This window comes from Athene noctua, chromosome 4 (assembly GCF_965140245.1).
Source record: "Athene noctua chromosome 4, bAthNoc1.hap1.1, whole genome shotgun sequence".
Classification (NCBI taxonomy): domain Eukaryota; kingdom Metazoa; phylum Chordata; class Aves; order Strigiformes; family Strigidae; genus Athene; species Athene noctua.
The window spans coordinates 73373678-73392858 of record NC_134040.1 but is presented as its reverse complement, the minus strand read 5'-3'; the positions used below and the strand labels follow the sequence as shown (position 1 = coordinate 73392858).

The following is a 19181-nucleotide window of genomic DNA, read 5'->3' as shown; positions in this document are numbered from 1 at the left end:
AATTTCTTTTTTTGTTTGTTTCAATAGGATGACACCATAATTGGCAAAGAGACTGGACAAAGCCCACAGAAATCAATGAAAATCTCTCTTTTGACTTCTGTGCCATGAACTACAACACTGACTGGAAATGAAAAAACAAGATTATGCAAAAAGCAGCTCAGATTCAATGGGTGTTTTCACAGCCAGCTCCCCACAGAAGTTTGATATCTCTCCATTTGTGGCTGCTTGGGGACACAGTCAATATACTCAGTGGATTTCTTACAAGTTATCATTCTCTAGGTTATTTCATATTTATACAAATATATTCATATTTGTCTGTATATCACACTATTAGAAGGCAATTACCTAACACTGAAATTCTTCAGGCCATGAAAGTAACAAAATTTGATTTCCAGTGTAACAGCGTTCACATACCAACTAAGCAACCAATCCTTCCTCACCTACATCACAAACTAATTAAGAACTCCATTTCTATTTCAATTTACTCCATCAAATTACGAAGCCTTGCCGCAGGTATGAACACCACACAAAGTCACCCAAATTAAAGAGGAAAACTGCACCTTGCTAAGGTGCCTCCTTTTAGGGTCATTCCGCTCTCACACCTCAGCTTTGCCTTGAGCAGGTTTTGGAAGGTGCCAGTTAAAAGTGCTGTAAGAGCTGGGCACCTTAAAGCCTGGTGATTTACTGATTTAAGGCCTAGAAATGCTCCAGTGCTCGATCCTTCCAGCAATTTCTACTCTCTGGCCTCCAAGCTAACCAGGAAGACCTACATGTTGTGAAGTATGCCAGATTTTGCACTGTTTTTTCAGCCTACTTTACACCTATAACCCTCTCTTCCATTTTGCACTCAGGAGCAAGGACCACGACAGCCCTGAAGTGCTGAAGCCCAAAGCCGTGTCTAGAAAAATGAAGCTATGTCTCTGGACCTTTCTAAGCAGCAGCAGCTACAGCCACATGTGTTGCACGAAGAACAGCATGTGACACCCAGCCAGGAGGGCACCTCATAACACAACTGATCCTGCTTTTCCTTGCACTGATGCTGCTCATTTATGAAAAGAAAAAAAAAAAAAAACAAACAAACAAACAAAAACACAACAAAACTTTCAGATGTCCCACTTCAAATGTTGATCTAAATCCTGCTTTGTCAGCAGAAGCTTTGGTGAAAATGTGATAAAGCAGACTAGAACGTAATTTGGTGGAAAACGAGAATGATTTTGGTGTGCTTTAACTGAAGCAAGCTCCTCCATGCCGCGGGGCTCCAGAATCGCGAGGCCCCGGGAGCAGCGGCCGCCCGCGCTGCCGCGTTACACAGGTTACAGCAGGAGGAAAACGACGCCCGCCGTGACTCCGTTACCGCCGCCCTAGTGAGGGCTGCAAGTCAACACCGCTTTAGTTCTCCTGCTCCACCGTCCTTCCTCTTTCCAGTCATTTTGTTTAAAAACTGCCGTGTGCACCAAACACGCCAGGTGCCCTAGTCCATCCCTCCTGACGAAAGGAAACGGACGGGAGGTGGGTGTCCCGTTTCCCCCGCCCCGTCGCTGGCCGCAGGCCCCGCCGCACCCCGGCCCGCCGCCGTGCCCTCTGCCCGGCTACCGCGCCTCGCCCCGCACCTATCGAGCTCCAGCCCTTGTTTTTAGGACGTTACACAGAAGGAACCGTTGGGGGAGCCGTGTGCTGTTTACGGCTCTTCCACGAATCTACACAGGATCGGCGTCCGAACCCGCGCAGCCAAACGCCGCCGAGCCGCCTTCCCGGCCGCGCTGCCTCGCAGCTGCCGGACCAGCTGCCGGCCGCGCTCCCCTGGCAGCCGACCTCCGGCACCAGCGGCGCCGGCCAGGCCCGGCCGCGGCCCGCAGCAGCCCTCCCGGCCGCTCTCCGCCCCGCCCGGCGCCCGTCTGGGCGGGCCCACACATGCCCAGCAGCGCGGGCCGCCGCCGCTGCCCTCTCCGGCCGCCGCCGCCGCCTCCGCGCCGTCCTGCCGGTAGGTGCGCGCGCGGCCCGGCCCGCCACCGTCAGGGCCCGCCGCCGGGCGGGTGCCCGCAGCGAGCGGAGGGAGGCCGTCGGCTCGGGTCGCGTCGCTCGGGGTGGCCCCGGGCCGCGCTCCCTCCGGGAAGGGGGGGCAGCGGTGGGGTGTCTCGGGAACGGCCCCGGGGAGGAGGCGGCGAGCTGCCTCAGGCAGGTACCCGCTAAAACCCAGGCGGAGCCCGCCTTGCTGTGGAGCCCGCCACGCTACGGCAGGGCCTGTGTGCCTCTGCCGGGGACTGCGCGCATCGGGGCGAGCGAAGTTAAGAACGGTATTTTTAGAAAGCATGAGATTGTCGCTTGTTGGGTTTTTTTAAGCAGCCTTGCTCACCAGATCGTTTTTAATAACTGCCAGCACATGCGTGTTGCTGTGGTTGCTAGAGGATTATTTTCTGTGAATTCGGTTGAAGCCTACTTGGAAGTGGTAGTCGAAATGCCAGGGTCTCTGCCCTTCATTTCATTGCCGTGCTTTCCTCCCTTATGAAGGAGATCGCTTTCCTGAGAGAACAGGCCTTGAGGCTTCCCGCAGGACTGCCTTTCACTATCCACCGAATCTCTACGGGCACCAGGGAAAGGGGGGGCACACCAAAAATCTGAAGCGTTTTGAAAGATACTCTTAGTTATCCTCCCTAAAAAAAAAAACACCTCTAACTTGACAACTGCCGTGACTCATAATGATGCCTTGCAATCCTCAAAGCACTTTAAATGCAATACTTAATACAGCCAGATACAGCTGGATTCACATTTATAAAGAGCTGATGGTTGTTTAAGATCCATCAGATCTTCCAATTTGTAATCTGCCTTTAAAACTCCACAGCTGACAGTAAAGTGAGGGGAAAATTACTTTTTCCTGCTCACCGGCACACCAGCAAATTCCTCAGATCAAAGCCATACTGCTATTTGTGAAAACAGCAGCATCTGGCCAAATCTTACTGTGCGAGTGTCATTGGGAGGCAGTGACAGAACACATGAATATGAACTAGAAACCTTTTCCTTTAATTCAAAAAAGAAAATAAATTCTAGCACTGATTTTAACATAAGTTGACATTTAATTTATGATAGAGCACATCCATGGAGATGACAAATTAGAAGCATTACTTGTGGGAGATGAGCATATACAAAGCACTGGGGTTCCTATTCACTTTTCTAGCTTCAGGTCCAACTAATTATTCTTTGCCTATAGATATGAATTACTCTCGGTTCATCACCACTGTGAGTGCATCAAGAAAAGCATCTCCAATAAGACTTCTGAGTGAGTACATGCCCATTCTTTCCAGGTTCTTTGAAAGGGTATCATTCTACATTCTGGACTTTGCTGGGGTATCATGGCTAAAGACTTGAAAAGGCTTGAAAGAAAACCATGCTCTAGCTGACAAGCAAGGCCTGTTAACTGCTTTGACTTTAGTTAAGTCGAGACATGAAGTAGGTAAAGAAAAGTGAATAGCCTTGAACCATTTCAGAAACCCATCCAGACAGAAGAAATAGTATTGTCACTTCAACATGTGTCTGAAAAATCTCTGCTACTGGCTCTGAAGCAGGGCTTTTGGCAGTTGCTGCTGAATTTACACTTGTTCCTGGTTGTCCAGGAACAAGCAACTGCTAACGACTTCAAAATCAGTCCAGGATAATGTTTCTTTCCACCCAGCTTTGCTGTATCCTGTTAGTGTCCATAAATTCCTCACCACCTCCACCCCCTCAGTGTTACTACACTTTCCTTTTCTATATTTCGCTATCTTTAGGCTACCATGTTACATAGTCTTCTGTATGACAAATCGAAAAGGTTAACTGCCTTCTTGTTTACTCAGTTGAAACCTTCAGGGACCTGACAGAATCAGAGCATGAGACATACATCAGTAGTTAAGCCTTCAGGGGTCAATTTCCTCTTAGTAAGGGGTTGGCATTTGCTGTTCTGCTTAAAATGCTTCATACAGGTACAGCTAAGTCAACTAATTCACTCTAGTCAGTCTCTACTTTTTCAAATGATACACTGATATGCATCATAACACAAATACTAAGTAGCACAGCTTGTGCAGAAAGACACCAAGACTTCAGTTTCAATGACAAAGTAAATCTTCACCAGACCAAAAGTCACAGACATGACCCATGTTGCTGAACTGATAAGAATTAACTCCCCGTGCTCAAGTTTGTTAATAAATAGTCAAGAATAAACTTGGTAACAGGAAGCTTTAAGCAAGATCTGGTGTGATCTGTCCTCTAATATCTGGTGTAAAACTGTCAGGCCAGCATTGTGACGTCTTCAATTTAATGCAGTCAAGCACCCTTGCTGGATTAAGGTCCAGTTTGCACTGCATAGATGGGATCCGAATGACTGTGAAACTGTGACTTTAAAGCAAGAGCTGTTAGCATATTCTTCATACTGAATTATTTACACAATGCCTCTGCCACCAAAGCTGGCTGCCAGAAACATTCCCACTCCCTTATAGAAAAGCTATAATCATATATGTAACTATCAGTGTAGCTGTGCTACTGCCACATCAGCTAAAGTGAGAACAAAAAGCAAAGCCAGTCATTTCAAGTCAGTCTAAACAGATCATTAAGATTTCAAATTCTTAAAGCTAAAAACACATCAGTGTCAGAAGTTTTCATAGTAGTAGGACAGTCCAGGTAAGATTTAAAAAGTTATCTATAATTTACTTTAAAACAAAGATTATTTTTTTTGTTTTGGTCTGTCCTGCCCACATCTCTTTCCCTGGTCCTCCCCCCAACACCTGTTTAATTCAAGTATAAAGATGAGTTTAAAAAGAATTATCACCCTTTTGAATTTATGACAGTTAAAAGTGAAAGATGGAACAAGCTTCTCTGGACCATTATTATATACTGACTAAAGGATGTGATCACTTTTGCAGTAATCATATTGTAACCAATGTCTTTTCCTTTTATCTAGCTGAATTGATGCAGAAGTCTCCTCCATCTCTCATCTCTCTGGCTGGAGGAGCACCAAACCCTAACGTTTTTCCATTTAAGAGGGCTACTGTTGCCATTGGACATGGAACTGCAGTTGAGATTGGGGAAGATCTGATGAAGAGAGCTCTCCAGTACTCAGCCTCAGCAGGGTATCTGTCTCAGCTGCTTGCACTTCAAGATGCCAGAATCAAAGGATCACAAAATCCTTTATTAGTTCACCTGCATTTTTAAAAACCTGCTTGCAAAACCTGTTTTACAAAAATAGGTTTAACTTCTTTCAATCTGCCTCACAATTTACATTTCAGTTTAAGAGAAAAGTTTTGAGCAGATTAATAATTTAAAAAAAGAACCACCCTAATACTAATAATCCTGAAGCCAGAGCATTTCCTGGCTATTAGTATGTGGGAGTCCAGACTCACAAATCACTAGCAGGAATCGTTTTGTGTTTTGCAATAAGATATTGATTAAAAGATACTGCATTGCAATACATAGTTTCTACATTTGTTTTATTTGTGCCTCATATTAAAGTCAGTAGGTACTACTTGTGATAGTTTGAGGTATTTTAGTATTGTCATTTTTAGTGCAGAAATTGTGTATCATTAAGTTACTTTAACACTTGTGAACTCCCCAGCAGACAGCAGTGAGCCAGGCTCGTGACAGGTTTGCAAAAATACTTAGTTACCTACAGAGGCACACAGGGCATTAGTCAGTGATATTAAGACTTTTCCTAATATTTAAATGAACCCAGCCATTTGTGAACATCCTACAAGATCTCAAAACATTTTTTGAAAAATCTATTTCAGAAATCCTTATCTGCAGCCTATTACTAGTAGTATTGCAAGCTTTGTCACATTACCACATTTGAGCATGGAAAGGTCACTCCTAGGAGCGGATATTGTTCAGCCTCTACCCCTGTTCCATCCTTGGCAAATCATTTCCACCCAGATTTCAGTATAATTTGGTGTATGGACCACAGATGCCCATCTCTTCTGCTTTTCCATAAGAATCATTTATCTCATTTTCATCATTTGATAAAGCAATCAAAATGAGCATCTAGGTGTATCTGTACAACAATTAAAATCAGATTCAGGACTGCTTGCAAGATTTGACAGTGATTTAGAGGAGCAGCCTAGCTTCAGCCTATATAAGATGTTAGACACAACTTATTTTATTCATGTTTCAGGATTCCGGAGCTCTTGTCTTGGCTGAAGGATTTCCAGCGGAATCTACATAATCCCCCCACAGCCAACTACAGTCCTGAGCAAGGACAAATGGAAGTGTGTGTCACAACTGGCAGCCAGGAAGGCTTGTGTAAAGTAAGACCAAAAGCTTCATATGTTAAAAGCATTTCTTTCAGAGAGATGTTTATTCTTTCATCAGTTCAGTCATACTCAGCATTACATGCTGGTATAATTATATACAGGGTACTTTGATAAATGTATTATCACAGTATTATCAATACAAGATAATAGAACCAAAATAAAACTGGTGTGTCAGTCTGATCTGCCAGGACTTCATGAATGTTCAGGTAAACTAAAGACTGTCAGAAAATGCTGTAAGGTAACATTTCATGTTGCTCACATAGGTGCATTATTTGCTTTACCATAACTCAATTTGAATTAGACTTCTTTAAACAAATCACCCTTTCCAGTCCACTCTCACCATTGCTTTGTTGATCCTTTCTGTAACTAAAGCACTGTTTCTATTGTATAATAGAGTGCTGCCTTTCCATTTCAAATTGATATCTCTAGATGATTACCTAGCATCATTTTACTCTAAAGCAGATTTTTCATCTGTTCGTTGCTTTTCTAACAGACAGCATAATTAGTTAGGGAATTACTAATATCTAACCAAGATTTTTAATCCCACTATGAAGGATGTGTACAAGAATGGCACAATCTTTTGAAAATACTTTCTTTTACAGGTGTTTGAAATGCTCATTAATCCTGGGGACAACATCCTTTTGGATGCACCTACATACTCTGGTACACTAGCAGCTGTAAGCATTCTTTAGCTACAAAACAATGAATGTTTCATTTGAAGTAAACACCAATTTAGCACCTGATCTGCAGGCTTGTATACACTGTCTGTATTTACTGCTAAAACAACTAAGAATCAAGTTTTAGTGTTAGTCTAGTCAAGTTCATAAATATTAACTCATAGAAGCTTTTCTACTAAAAGTTTATAAAAGTTATTCTCAGGCAGTTCCTCTTCCAAATCCTAGTTCATTCAAGGTCTAAATTTATGTTTGGGATTGGAAAGAAAGCCATCACAACCTAGTCAGGTTGAAGCAAATCTGTAAGTGGGTATTTTAACATGTCAGCACATTCACCTGAAGTATTTTGTAGTCTGATTATACCATAGCTATAAACAGTATAAAATTGGAACAGGCCTGAAACATCCATATGAGTATGAAGATGTGATTTAGTAAGAATTATACAAAAATAGCAGAGTTTAATTCTGAAAAGTAATTAATCAGTATGCAATAAAGTGTCAGCTCAAAATGCATAAGAAGTGTTAGAATGGATAAAACCACAATTTCAGACTAGTCTCCCTTTGCATCAAAAGGAATTTTGTTTTTGTTTGCTGTGCTGAGTTTGAATATATCTTGTCTAATCAAATATGCTTTGTTAGGAATATATTTTGACAATGCAGCAACTTGCATTTCTCTTTAAAATGCAGAGTGCTACACAGTACAAATTGAAATTCCACAGAGGGAAGACAGCATGCTTTTTTGTTGGTATTTTACCTATATTTTTTTCATACTGCTGTCAACATGTCATTGCAGTAGCATCATTTCATTCTCCTTTGTATTGCTGAATGTATCTATTGAGAACAGATTCTTTGCCCTTTGTCAATGCGGAGTAGCTTATAGTTCTGGCATTTCCACTGAAGTAGAGTGTAAATTGTCAGTAGGATATCAAGGTGCTGTGAACTTACTGTCTGTGGTGAGAACATGAGCCCTGAGAAAACACAGTTCAAATCTGCAAAATCCCTTCCTGCTTGCAAAACCATGTGTGATCTCCTAGAGAAGAGCAGCAATTGGACATAGGAGCTACCCATTTCTTCTCAGTTGGCTTAACAGGGCAAATAAAGAGTAATGTGGTAAGTTTGACAATCTTCCCAGCAAATTCAGGCAAAATTTCTTTTGAATCATTATCAAATGGAGTTTGAGATAGCTATAAAGTCAGAAGAACTTTGTATCAATTAAATTTTATAGTGTCAATGACAAAATGAAGATCTTTGAATTACAGGATTATGACAGTTTTGTTCCTCCTGTCAACAGCTGAGACCTTTGGGTTGTAACATAATTAATGTTCCTAGTGACCAACATGGCATTATTCCAAAAGCTCTAAAAGAAATTCTGTCTACTTGGAGCTCAGAAGATGTAAAAAGTCATAGCCACCATCTCCCCAAATTCCTGTACACAATCCCAAATGGGTGCAACCCAACTGGAAACTCTCTGACCACAGAGCGCAAGAAGGAGATTTACCAGGTATGTAGCTGGGGCCTTGTGAACCTTGTAGGTGGAAATGGATAAATGTCAGTTTGTCCTCAGTTGAGAGAATTTGGGCCCATGATTGGTCTAGTAAACATTCCTCCTAGAAGTTGTTTCTAGCAGAACCTCTTTCAAAACAACTCTTCAGAGGTGGACTATGTATTAGATAAATTGTTTTGCAGTAATAGCCCATTTCTGGCTGCTGTCTTTGCCATGGGCTTCAAACTGGGCTTACTGCAGGTTTTCTGCAGAGTTTGAATGCTACATGGAACAGACCTTCAGTTATATACATGTGTCCTTGTACTGCAGGTACCACATTTACTCTTGTAATTGCTTGATACCTAAATTGGGCATCTGAAAGCCTCTCTTGATAGGGTCTTGTATACAGTGAATGAGTAATCCATAGGATAATATGGTTCTGGTAGTAGGCCCAGGGTATAGGAAGAACTGAATTTTCCAGTGTCTTTACATTTTAACGTCTAATTTTTATTCATTACTTTAGCTTGCAAGAAAATATGATTTTCTCATCATAGAAGATGATCCTTACTACTTTCTTCAGTTTGAAAAGGTAATTTGTCTTCCATACTGTTTAGTAACACATTTTCTGATCTGGAAGAGAACTAAGGTTTGAGCCATGGATTTTCCTGTATGCTCCTTCATGTCCTACCCAAGGTAGTTGTAGGCCTCACAGCCTATGGTACTGCCAGTTGTTGTCCCCTGTGTGGCATTTTACTGCATCAGTCCTGTTAATCAATGGCTCAAATTCCTCAAGCCTTATATAGGACAGAATTTCCTTCAATAGCCAGAAAATGCCTCCAGAGCAAAACAAGTATGCCACTGAAGCAGCACTTTAAAATAGCAGCCTCTTAATGTTTCTTTCAGCCCAGACTTCTTTCATTCAGTGGAAGACTGCCTACTCCCAGTCTACTATATTACATTTTCACCCCTTTGCCTTTTGGAGAACCCAAGAGAGTTCTCCCAGATACCACAGCAGCTTCCCTCCTTCACATAAATTTTCCCCCCATGGGTAACAGTCAAGTGTCGATCTGTCTTCACACATAGATGTGCAGTTGCACAGTCTGCAGAAAGTATCTAACTTCAGGAATAAAAGCTGGTCTTGTGAAGCAGTAAAACATTGGTAGAAACTAAAGTTCAATATTCTCTATTTTGCAATATGTTTTTACGGGAGGAGGCAATAAAACTGCTTCACTTATTGAATAGCACTCTTTAGCTTTGTGAGAGAGGGAAGGGGAGAAGGTGTAAAATTAGAATTCTTGATAAGGAAAAAGTGTGCTGAACTCAGATCATCAAAATTTGGTCATATCTTCGTATTTCCTTTTTTAAGATAAAGCTAAAAGCTGCAGGGCCCCATCTTGGAAATTACAGTATCTGTTTACTCCATAAGAAAAATCTTGTCAGAGAAATCATTATTTCTCTTTCCTGCTTATGGCATTGTACCAAAACCTGAACTGAACACTTGTATGCTGAACAGAGTGCTAAGCATCAAAAAATAACAAGGCTGATTTCTTGATGATTTTCATGGAATATTGTAATCGCATCTCAGCTAGTCTAAACAATCACTTATCAGCAAGTTACTGCTTTTTTTTCCCCCCTTGAAATGCAGATCTAAAATATTTGCTATCAAAGTATTTCTTTAAAAGATTAATTATGTCTTCATAGTAAAGAAAATAATTTCATCATAATCTCTACTAGCACCTTGAATTTTATTTTTTATTTTTCTTCCAAGCCATGGGCTCCAACTTTCCTCTCAATGGATGTGGATGGCCGAGTTATCAGGACTGACTCTTTCTCTAAAATTCTCTCATCTGGGTAAGGCCAGCTTCGGACTGCTCAGCATTGACTGTTCAGTTAAGGCACAAGACTAATACTTCATACAAAATGACCAGTTATGTCATAGTGTTTTTTTATCTAATACCCATCCATTTCTGGAATGTACCATTGGATCCACAGCTCTTCCCAGTCCACTCACTTTTCATGTCATCTCTTGGCAGACATTTAACTCTAGATTCTGTTTCTCTTCCAGTACTTCCCCAGGCAACCCATTCTTGCAGACACCATCTAGGCAGAAAGACAGATGCTGGATTCCAGCTCTGTTCTGAAACTAGTAGGAGCTTTCCTCTCCTTTTTCTATTTCTCCTTCTATCTCTTACCATTCCTGCAGTCTCCCTGAACTTGTAATACAGAAGAGAAATGATGGCATCATTCACCTTGAACTGTTCATAGGGTTATACTGATCTCATCTTCTAGCCTTAGAGTTCTTTCAGGTTGTTTCCACCTGCCTGAAAAACTAATCTGGCTGTTTTTCATTTTACACAAGTCATCATATTTGATTTTTAACTTTTTGTTTATTATCCTAATAGATATAAGTAATGTGAATTCTGCACTGGCAGCTAGTGGATTATAAACTCATCCCCAAGAAAGTGAGGAAACAACATGATGCTAAGTGTAACTACACTTTCAAAAGTGACACTGCAAAAAGGCATGATGCAATTTTATATTTGTCAGAGATGCTTATGAGCTTACTGGTTCTATTTTTCTTCAAAGAAAAACTCCATCCAACCTGTAAAGATAGGTCATAAGAATCAAAGCATGAATAAGAATCTAGCTTATCAGTCTAAATTCCATTTATTCAGCCATACTGAAAAGGAGTGAAAGAGTAAAGCTGTTTGCCACTTCTCATCTGTTTTTCATAAAGCCTGAGCACTCATGATTTTTCATTATGTGAAAACCTATCTTCCCTTCCCTTTGATTTGTGTTATCTTTATTGCAGAGGAATGCTTACAGATGTGGGGTATGTCCTGAAGTCTCAGAACTAAGAACCTACAATAAACATTAAAAACCCTTAAATGTTTTCATTTCATGACTGATACTCGGCTCAAACTTCATAAGTCTGGGGCTTAGGACAGTATTAAGATTATATATAATCTTAAATGCATAGAAGATCCTTACAATATTAATGAAATGGTTACACCTTTTCCCAGTTTTAAGTTAAACTATAACTCACACAAAGTATTATCACATTGCATTTCTGTAATAACTTTTTTTTCTCTAGGTTAAGAATAGGCTTTCTAACAGGTCCCAAGCCTCTTATCGACAGAGTTGTTCTCCACATTCAGGTTTCAACAATGCACACCAGCACTTTCACACAGGCAAGTACCAAATTGCCAACTGAACTGTATTCAGAAAATATAACATATTTCAAGTCATAAGAAACCACAAACGAACAGCTTTACACTTTTGTAGTTGCTCTGCACTTTTGCTTGTAATAAGCACACACATTTTCAGTTCTGCCCAAGAGAGAAATAGACATTAAAACCAGAGATAGAAGGTGCCTGAGTGCACAGAAAACACAGCTAATATGCCCTTGACCCTCAGACTTCAAGAATCAAGATTTGAAATACTTGATATCTCTTGCTAGTAGGTTCCCTTGAAAAACCTCAATGTAGAGCACACATTAGAAGAACTTAGGTTTTTTCTGTTTTTCATTCTGCTTTGTAATTAGAACAATACTGACAGCCCACAAAGACATTACAAAGCAGGCTGCCAACTTCAGCCCCTTTATGGTTAGTAATATGGAGACATTGAGCATATCTAAATATGGCTTCCATCTTCCAGCTCCATTAGTTCATCACAGAGACAATATTAAAGTAGAGAGTGATATGGGCTTCCTTTTTCTCTGTGATTACCATATTTAGCTCTCCATCCATTTTTCTCTACCCCAGCCTCCAAAGACTGCCATGATCCTTGGAGACAGCAGTAACACAGACTATAGTGGCCTGTTGCTGTTGCCACCTTTGTTTATAAAGGGCTCCAAGAGACCCCGCATGCAATTTCTTGCCCGTGTGGAATTCTGAATAATGCATCAGACTATGTGTGTTTTGATAACTGCAGAACAGTCCTGTTTAAAATACGGTATTGATGATGTGTTTTATTTCTTTAGATTATGATATCACAGCTGCTTCAGCAATGGGGAGAAAAGGGTTTCTTGGAGCATATAGACAGGTAGGGTCATGTTGTATGATGAATCCCACCATCTGCCATCCTGCTTCTTGTTACCTACATAAAGCATTCTTTACAGTAAACAAGTCAGAGGAGGTGCACCAGTATTAGGCCAAATAGATAAGCCAGGTTATAAAAACTGGCAGTGTTCACACAAGAGTACTGAAAGAGCTCAGTGTGAAGCTGCAGACATGCAGGTCAGGGCATGTAACCTAGAGACCAACAATCTGCCAGTCCACTGACAGTCACTATGCAGCTCCTCTCTGAAGGAAACTCGAGAGGATCCTGGGAGCTACAAGTCAATGAATAAAGTGTTCATCCCTGCTGAAGAGTTAGGGTCTATAGCAAAGGCTAAGATCACTACCACATAATCTATTGAGAAAGTCAGCATAGCTTCTATAAAGGGAGCTCTTGCCTCACTAAGTCAGCAGAGATTCACCTTTTAACATCCTTAATCTAATGATTGTAGATGCTGATGGAGAGACCTACAGGGAGCAGCAAGGTTCATCCACACTCACTAAACATTGCCTTTATCACCACTCTTGGAGACAGAGCGCTGGGCTAAGGTCTAACTCAGCAAGGCATTTCTTACATACTGACAGGCATTTGTTATCCATTTATTATGCTGGAGGAACATAGTGTCTCTAGAGTATCCGTGCTTCATTTCAGATGCCGTACTTGGATGCCCTTAGAATACCAAGGTTCCTACTTCAGTGGGTAGTGTGTGGAGACTTGATACAGGAATGTGAGCATCTGCCTGTTACTGTACTGCAAACACTAGTACTTAAAAAAAGTCAAAGCAGACACACCAGCCCTAGCTTTGCCTTGTTTAAAGAATTCAGAATATAAAGACAAGTTTTGCAGGGAAACTTGGACTACAACTCAGCTCAAATTTCAGCACTTTGAAAAACACATTCTAAATGTATCTCTTCACTTACCTTGTAGGCCAAAAGGCATCCTTGCTCAACCCAGAAGGCCATATCTTCCTCTTGAGCTAATGAAAACAGTTCTGCAGTAAGGTAGCTGCAACCCTTTATAACCTTCTAGACTCAGTTGTCAGGTGACTTACTGATGAAGCCAAACAGCTGACTGCAATCTCTTCCAGGTGATTTCATTTGGACAAGGTTGACTTGTTAGATCATGCTTTTGAGTAGGAGCAGGCCTGTTATTTGGAGCAGCTACATTCTTGTGGAAGTCTTGTCTTACTAACACTTATAATTTCATTCCAAGATGGTAACGGAAAGGCAAAAAAACCTTGCAACAGAATTTGTGATGTGGTAAAAACTGCCTAAGTGAGATTTACCATTTCATGTGGAATGTAGCAAAGTAGGCTAAGTCCCAAAACTATTTAAACCTTTGGTGGTGTTGCTGTTTGTCTATCAGGTGTGATAAAATACATCCAGAAATTGAAGCTATTGTTTCAGAGAATACTACCAAAAAATCTAAACATAAAATTATGCAAATTGATAAGTCAGTTTTCTCTACAGAGATGGGAATACATTTGCATCTGATTCATGAATTCTCTATCAGGCATTCCTCTTGTGTCTCCCATTGCACAGCTGTCTCATTTTATGTCAAGAAAAGCCACTGTGCAAGACTTGTCCTTGCTGAAACTCAGGTTAGGGTCATTTTCCCCAGTAAGAGATAGATTTATTTGGAATTTTTATATAAAGTGTGAAGGAGACAGGTTCCAAATTTTAGAAAAGGAGAAGCCGTTAAATAGTCATGACAGGTTTATCATAATTATTTGCTTTTTCCCTTGTGAAATACCATTTCCGTGTGTGCCTATTCCACAAATTCAGCCCAAACGCACAAATATGGAGTCTGTGCTTTTGCATATGTCTGAGTCCTTAATTTGTTCCAGTATGCCTGTTTTGTGTGGTAAATACTGCTAACAGGACTTGTATCCACTGATATAATAGAACAGATATAATATATAAAGAATTTCCATGACATATGTAAAGCTTAACAAGCAGCCACACAGGTACTTCCTCTGTCTTGTTGGTAAGTGCTTTGTTGGAGACACACAGAAGCATTCAAGACTTCTCTGATACATATACACAAAGTTTTATACACACGGTATACTGTGTTGTGTCCATCTAGGATATGCCCATATTTCCCTTAAATGTGCCCTTAGATTGTTCAAGTAGGAAAGCTTTGTTTCTGCCTTTGGAAACAAATGGGCTCTGAAGTGCTATGAGATCATGACTTTGAATTGATAATTTACTTTCAGAGTGGTGGAGTTTTACAGGACCCAGCGGGATGCAATGCTCATTGCTGCTGACAAGTGGTTAAAAGGTCAGTGAGTACAACACAACTAATTATTTAAAAAATTTTTGAGCTATTTATCATCTTTGTGTTCAAGAAAAATCACTAAAATTCATCTCTTGACTGAAGTGACAGATAAGCACTATAAGCAAATCAATGACATTAAATATTAAGCTTAGGACAAGTTATCTAGTGCTGCTGTTTTCATGCTTTTCTGGTGGGCCAAGGAGACGGTGATGAGAAAAAAGGTCACCATTTTGCTGTATAAATCAGTTTTACAAAGAGCATATATTTCACTCCACTATATTCTTACACTTACTGTGTTTATAATCCCTGTCTTTAAAATCTCTGTCTGAAATAGCCAGATTTAGCAGCCTTAATTTAAAAGAAGATATAAACAATCAGTACAGCAGTAGTGATAATCATTTTTTTGTCAGAGATCAATTTCAAATGTCCCCTTTTGTGGTTAATCACAGAGGACAGAAAGAATTTGATCAAAAATAATGCAATTACAGTTAGTGGCTCATTCCTTTTAGTTGGTCTAAGTGGAATCAGCAATAACTGCTTAAGAACTGCCCAGCCACCTAAGATGATACTTCCATGGGACATGAGTACTTGGGCACCACACCACCGTTAATGTACTTACTCTTGCTAAGTAGATAGAAAGTATTTCTTTTTCTACATGTCCCTGAACAGCCATGGGTTTCTGACCTAGGCAGGCCCTCTTTGTCTCAATTCCCAGGTAGCAAAACAGTGTAATAGTACTGGGCTATCTTAAAGTGTATTAAAGTGTACCTTATTGTGAGATTCATGTGAAAGACTACAGGATCTTCATGTTTTCTTGTAATAGGAGCCATAATATTTTGGAAGACAGGCCTTTATTTTGTAGGTATGTAATGGTTAAATACATCAAGGAAGAGCTGGAGAAGATGTCAAGTCAAATAGTTTCTTCAAAAACATATCCAAAACCAGAAAAGGAATTCTAGGTAAACAGAAGTATACAGTAAGTCTGAAAATAGAATTTAAGACATAGATCCTCTCTAAGCCTTCCCATCTTTCTCATAAGTCCTAGGCTCTCCTTTTCTTTGGGAAAAAAAAAAATCTATAATCATTACAAGTTAAAGGAAAACAGTTTTTCACTTTGTTACACTTTAAATTGTATTGACAGTCAATGTGATACTAAGAGAAACTGCATCAGCAAAATTTTACTTGATCTGAAAATAATCAACAAATACAGTTTGTTAATGTTTGGGATTTTTGTAATTCAGAGCAATCACTTTCACAAAAAGTACTGAGCATACCAGCATAAGTGCAGTAAGTCCACACAGATTTGGAGTACTTTAAATCTGGCAAGTGGTATCCTGGCTCTGTAGCCTACATTCCCTTTGAGTTCATTGGAGCAACAAATCTACATCACTGAATCTATAGTATATGTTAAAGGTGGGGCAGAAGTTTCTTTCTTGATTCCCTTCTTTTTTCTCTCTTCTCTCCAGATTTGGCAGAGTGGTACCCTCCTGCTGCTGGCATGTTCTTATGGATCAAAATTAAGGGTGTTTCTGATACACAGCAGCTGATCATGGAGAAAGCTTTGCAGAAAGAAGTATGACCTATGGTTTAATAGCTTATGATATTAAAATGAAATGAGGGAAGGATAAAATAAGTTTACCATACCTACCCATACAAATGCACACACAGAAACAAGCAGAGGAACTTGCTGTGCAGCATCAAGTCTGCAAATCAAACTTTGTTGCATAGTGACCCATTAATAAAATATTTTTACGTCTGTATTCAGATGTTGATATTTAATCATCTTAAATTTAAACCATGATAATACATGGTACAATATGTCAGGTATACAACATATGTATAATATTAATAGATGTACATATATGAATGTTGGCTGTCTTCTATATCTTTTTAATAGGAGAAATTAAGTGTGATTTTATTTCTACAATTTATAAGAGCCAGCACCATGTACTGAGTAAATTACATCCCACCTCACTGGTGCTTCTAAACACTGTGGTGATAAGCCAGACCGGGTAACCCACCAGTCTAGGTAACGAAAGCCCAAGAGCCCTTTGATTTTGTTATGAAAAGTCTGATGCCAAGTTGCACATTTTTGGCTTCTTATTTTGAAGAGAAGAAAAATATTACGCTTTGTTCTGATACCAGTGTTTCAGCAGTGAGCCTTCTCAAATTTAATTTAACATAGTGTTTTAAAACTGTAGAAGAGGTGATAACTGGGTGGCTAATCAATTCTTCTTAGGTGTTACTGGTTCCTGGAGGAGCATTCAATATAAATAGTTCAGAGCCTAGTTCTTATGTCAGAGCCTCCTTCTCTCTGTCTTCTCCAGCCCAGATGGATCTGGTAAGTGAGATTTTTTTTTTTAACATTCTTATCAAGACAGTTTCTCACATGTTCCCTTATTTTAACTTATTTCTCCTTAGGTGTTTTCTTCAATGTTACTGCAGGTTTTTTAGTAGTTAGGTGGGTAAGCAGTACTTTTGCATCAGAATTAGCTGTTTCTTATACAAGATACTCATATCCAAATGACCTGAAAGTACCAAATTTTTAGGACCATGTAAAATTTTTCTGTGTGTCTCATACGTGTAGAGTCTCATACTTAATCTTCCCAGGCTTTACTGAAGTCAGAATAAGTTTTGCTATTTGCTTGAGCATTAGCAGACATCACATATCCTTTATTTTCCAGACATCCCATTCCTGAGATTGAATTACCTGTTCTCTTATGTGTGTGTTTTGTTAATCCTTTATAAGAAATAATAGGATTTTTCTAAGACAGAATGTTGGTTTTCTTCCATACAATAGACATATATGTTGTATTTCCTTTCTCAGGAACTAATCTTCTATGTATTTGAGGAACATTTTAGATGTTATTTGGCTGTATCTGTAAAATCAGTGGGAAGAATGACAGGAGACATTTATTTGTGCAGATTTAATATTCCTTGAATTCAGGTGCTTGAAACAGTTCGGTATTTGTAGTTGTGCTTTCATTTAGTTGTGAAGGTTTGTAACAGATAAGCACTTCTATTGCCTATTTCTTCTTCTGTATTTCTTCTATTTCTTCCTCTTCTTTGTAAAAGTAATTCATAACCATACTATTGACTGTCAAATTGTACCTTTCATATGAACCCCACTGTTCTTCCTTTTCTTTTACCTTTGGAGCCTCCAGGCCCTTACATTACATTGAAAGAGATACTCTTTCAGGGATCACTAGTTGTATTAAAAGTACAGCTGTTTAGTTGCATCTGAACTCCAAATACCCTTTGAGCATCGATAGATGTATTTTTCTGTTTCAGAAGACCCTGCCTTTTATTCTCTATTAGAGAAGTGGAAGCTTTGTCCAGTCAAAGCCCATACCTGTTGTTATAAAAGGAAAACAGAGAATATCAGCAGAATTTTGCAGGATAAAATACTGAATTTGTATATGGTTAGGGTAGTTTTAGTAGCTTTACAGTTTTGGTGTGTTGCCTGTTTAAGTAATGCTTAAACATAAACCGTATTTGTGTCATTGCAGGCCTTCAAGAGACTGGCTGACCTTATAAAAGAAGCTTTGTGAAAAAGCTAAGTAGAGCTCTTGCAGCAATCAAAATCATCTCCAGAAAATATGTATTAACATTTGGATTTTATCAGAGCACTTTAAAAGCAAGCACAATAGAGTGGGTGTTTCCTTAGATCATTTCAGCTGAAAAAGCAAAAAACAAAAGAGTGAAAAACAATTTGCTTAATTTTTTTGACAGGACGTTGCATTACTAATTTTATTTCAATTTGGAAATATTTCAAATACACAAAACCAAAGTGTCCTGTTTCCTGTCAAATCCATGGTTTTGTTAGATTTGAACTGAGTTTTGTTCTGGCTTTTGCTTTCCATTTGGGTTGGGAAACAGGGCAATCAGTTACTTAGGAAGCTGCACATGAGGTGGTCTTAGCGACTGTTACTTAATCCCAACTGATATATTCTTCCAACACCTTGTGTTGGAATTGGTTTTGTGTCATTTTCCTTCTGTCCCACTGTATGGCATCTGGTTTTGAAGATGGGTATTTAATTTTACTAAAGTTCTGTCAGATGAAACTGATGTAAGGATGTTAAAAAATAGAACCTGTTCCAGCAAAATGAGGCTATGGTTGCAAATAAAACTATTTGGCCTGAGGGTCCCTTGCAGTTTGCATGGGTTTTGCAGCTCGTTCTCTAATTTGGAAAAAGTTCTCTGGTTGCTGGCTTCCACTTCAGTCTGTGAATAATTAGTCTGTACCTGTGTTAGAAAATCTCTGGTTTGCAAAGGCATGTGGGTGTGCTAATAGAACTGCACTCTGCTCTTAATCAATCAGTCAATCAATCAGGTGTTTTCTGAACAGGGAGCATTAATTACTGAACAGGGGACGTAGTGGAATGGACAATACCTTGACACTGCCAAATGTACAAAGCAA

At 39.7% G+C, this 19181-nt stretch overlaps 1 protein-coding gene across 2 annotated transcripts; it reads left to right on the top strand.

The window, feature by feature from the left end:
• The first annotated feature begins 1573 nt into the window (after positions 1–1573).
• Positions 1574–18903, top strand: AADAT (aminoadipate aminotransferase). Of its 2 annotated transcripts, none has more exons than XM_074904072.1 (14): positions 1574–1981; positions 3206–3274; positions 4928–5096; positions 6131–6263; positions 6872–6946; positions 8234–8443; positions 8949–9014; positions 10194–10276; positions 11520–11616; positions 12408–12469; positions 14700–14764; positions 16228–16334; positions 17001–17102; positions 18271–18903. In XM_074904072.1, the coding sequence occupies exons 1-14, from the start codon at positions 1912–1914 to the stop codon at positions 18310–18312; spliced, it is 1350 nt and encodes a 449-aa protein (XP_074760173.1). In that variant the 5' UTR covers positions 1574–1911; the 3' UTR covers positions 18313–18903. The 2 variants fall into 2 exon arrangements, with proteins under 2 accessions (XP_074760173.1, XP_074760174.1); XM_074904073.1 differs by lacking the exon at positions 1574–1981 and adding an exon at positions 2095–2175.
• Positions 18904–19181: the final 278 nt, after the last annotated feature.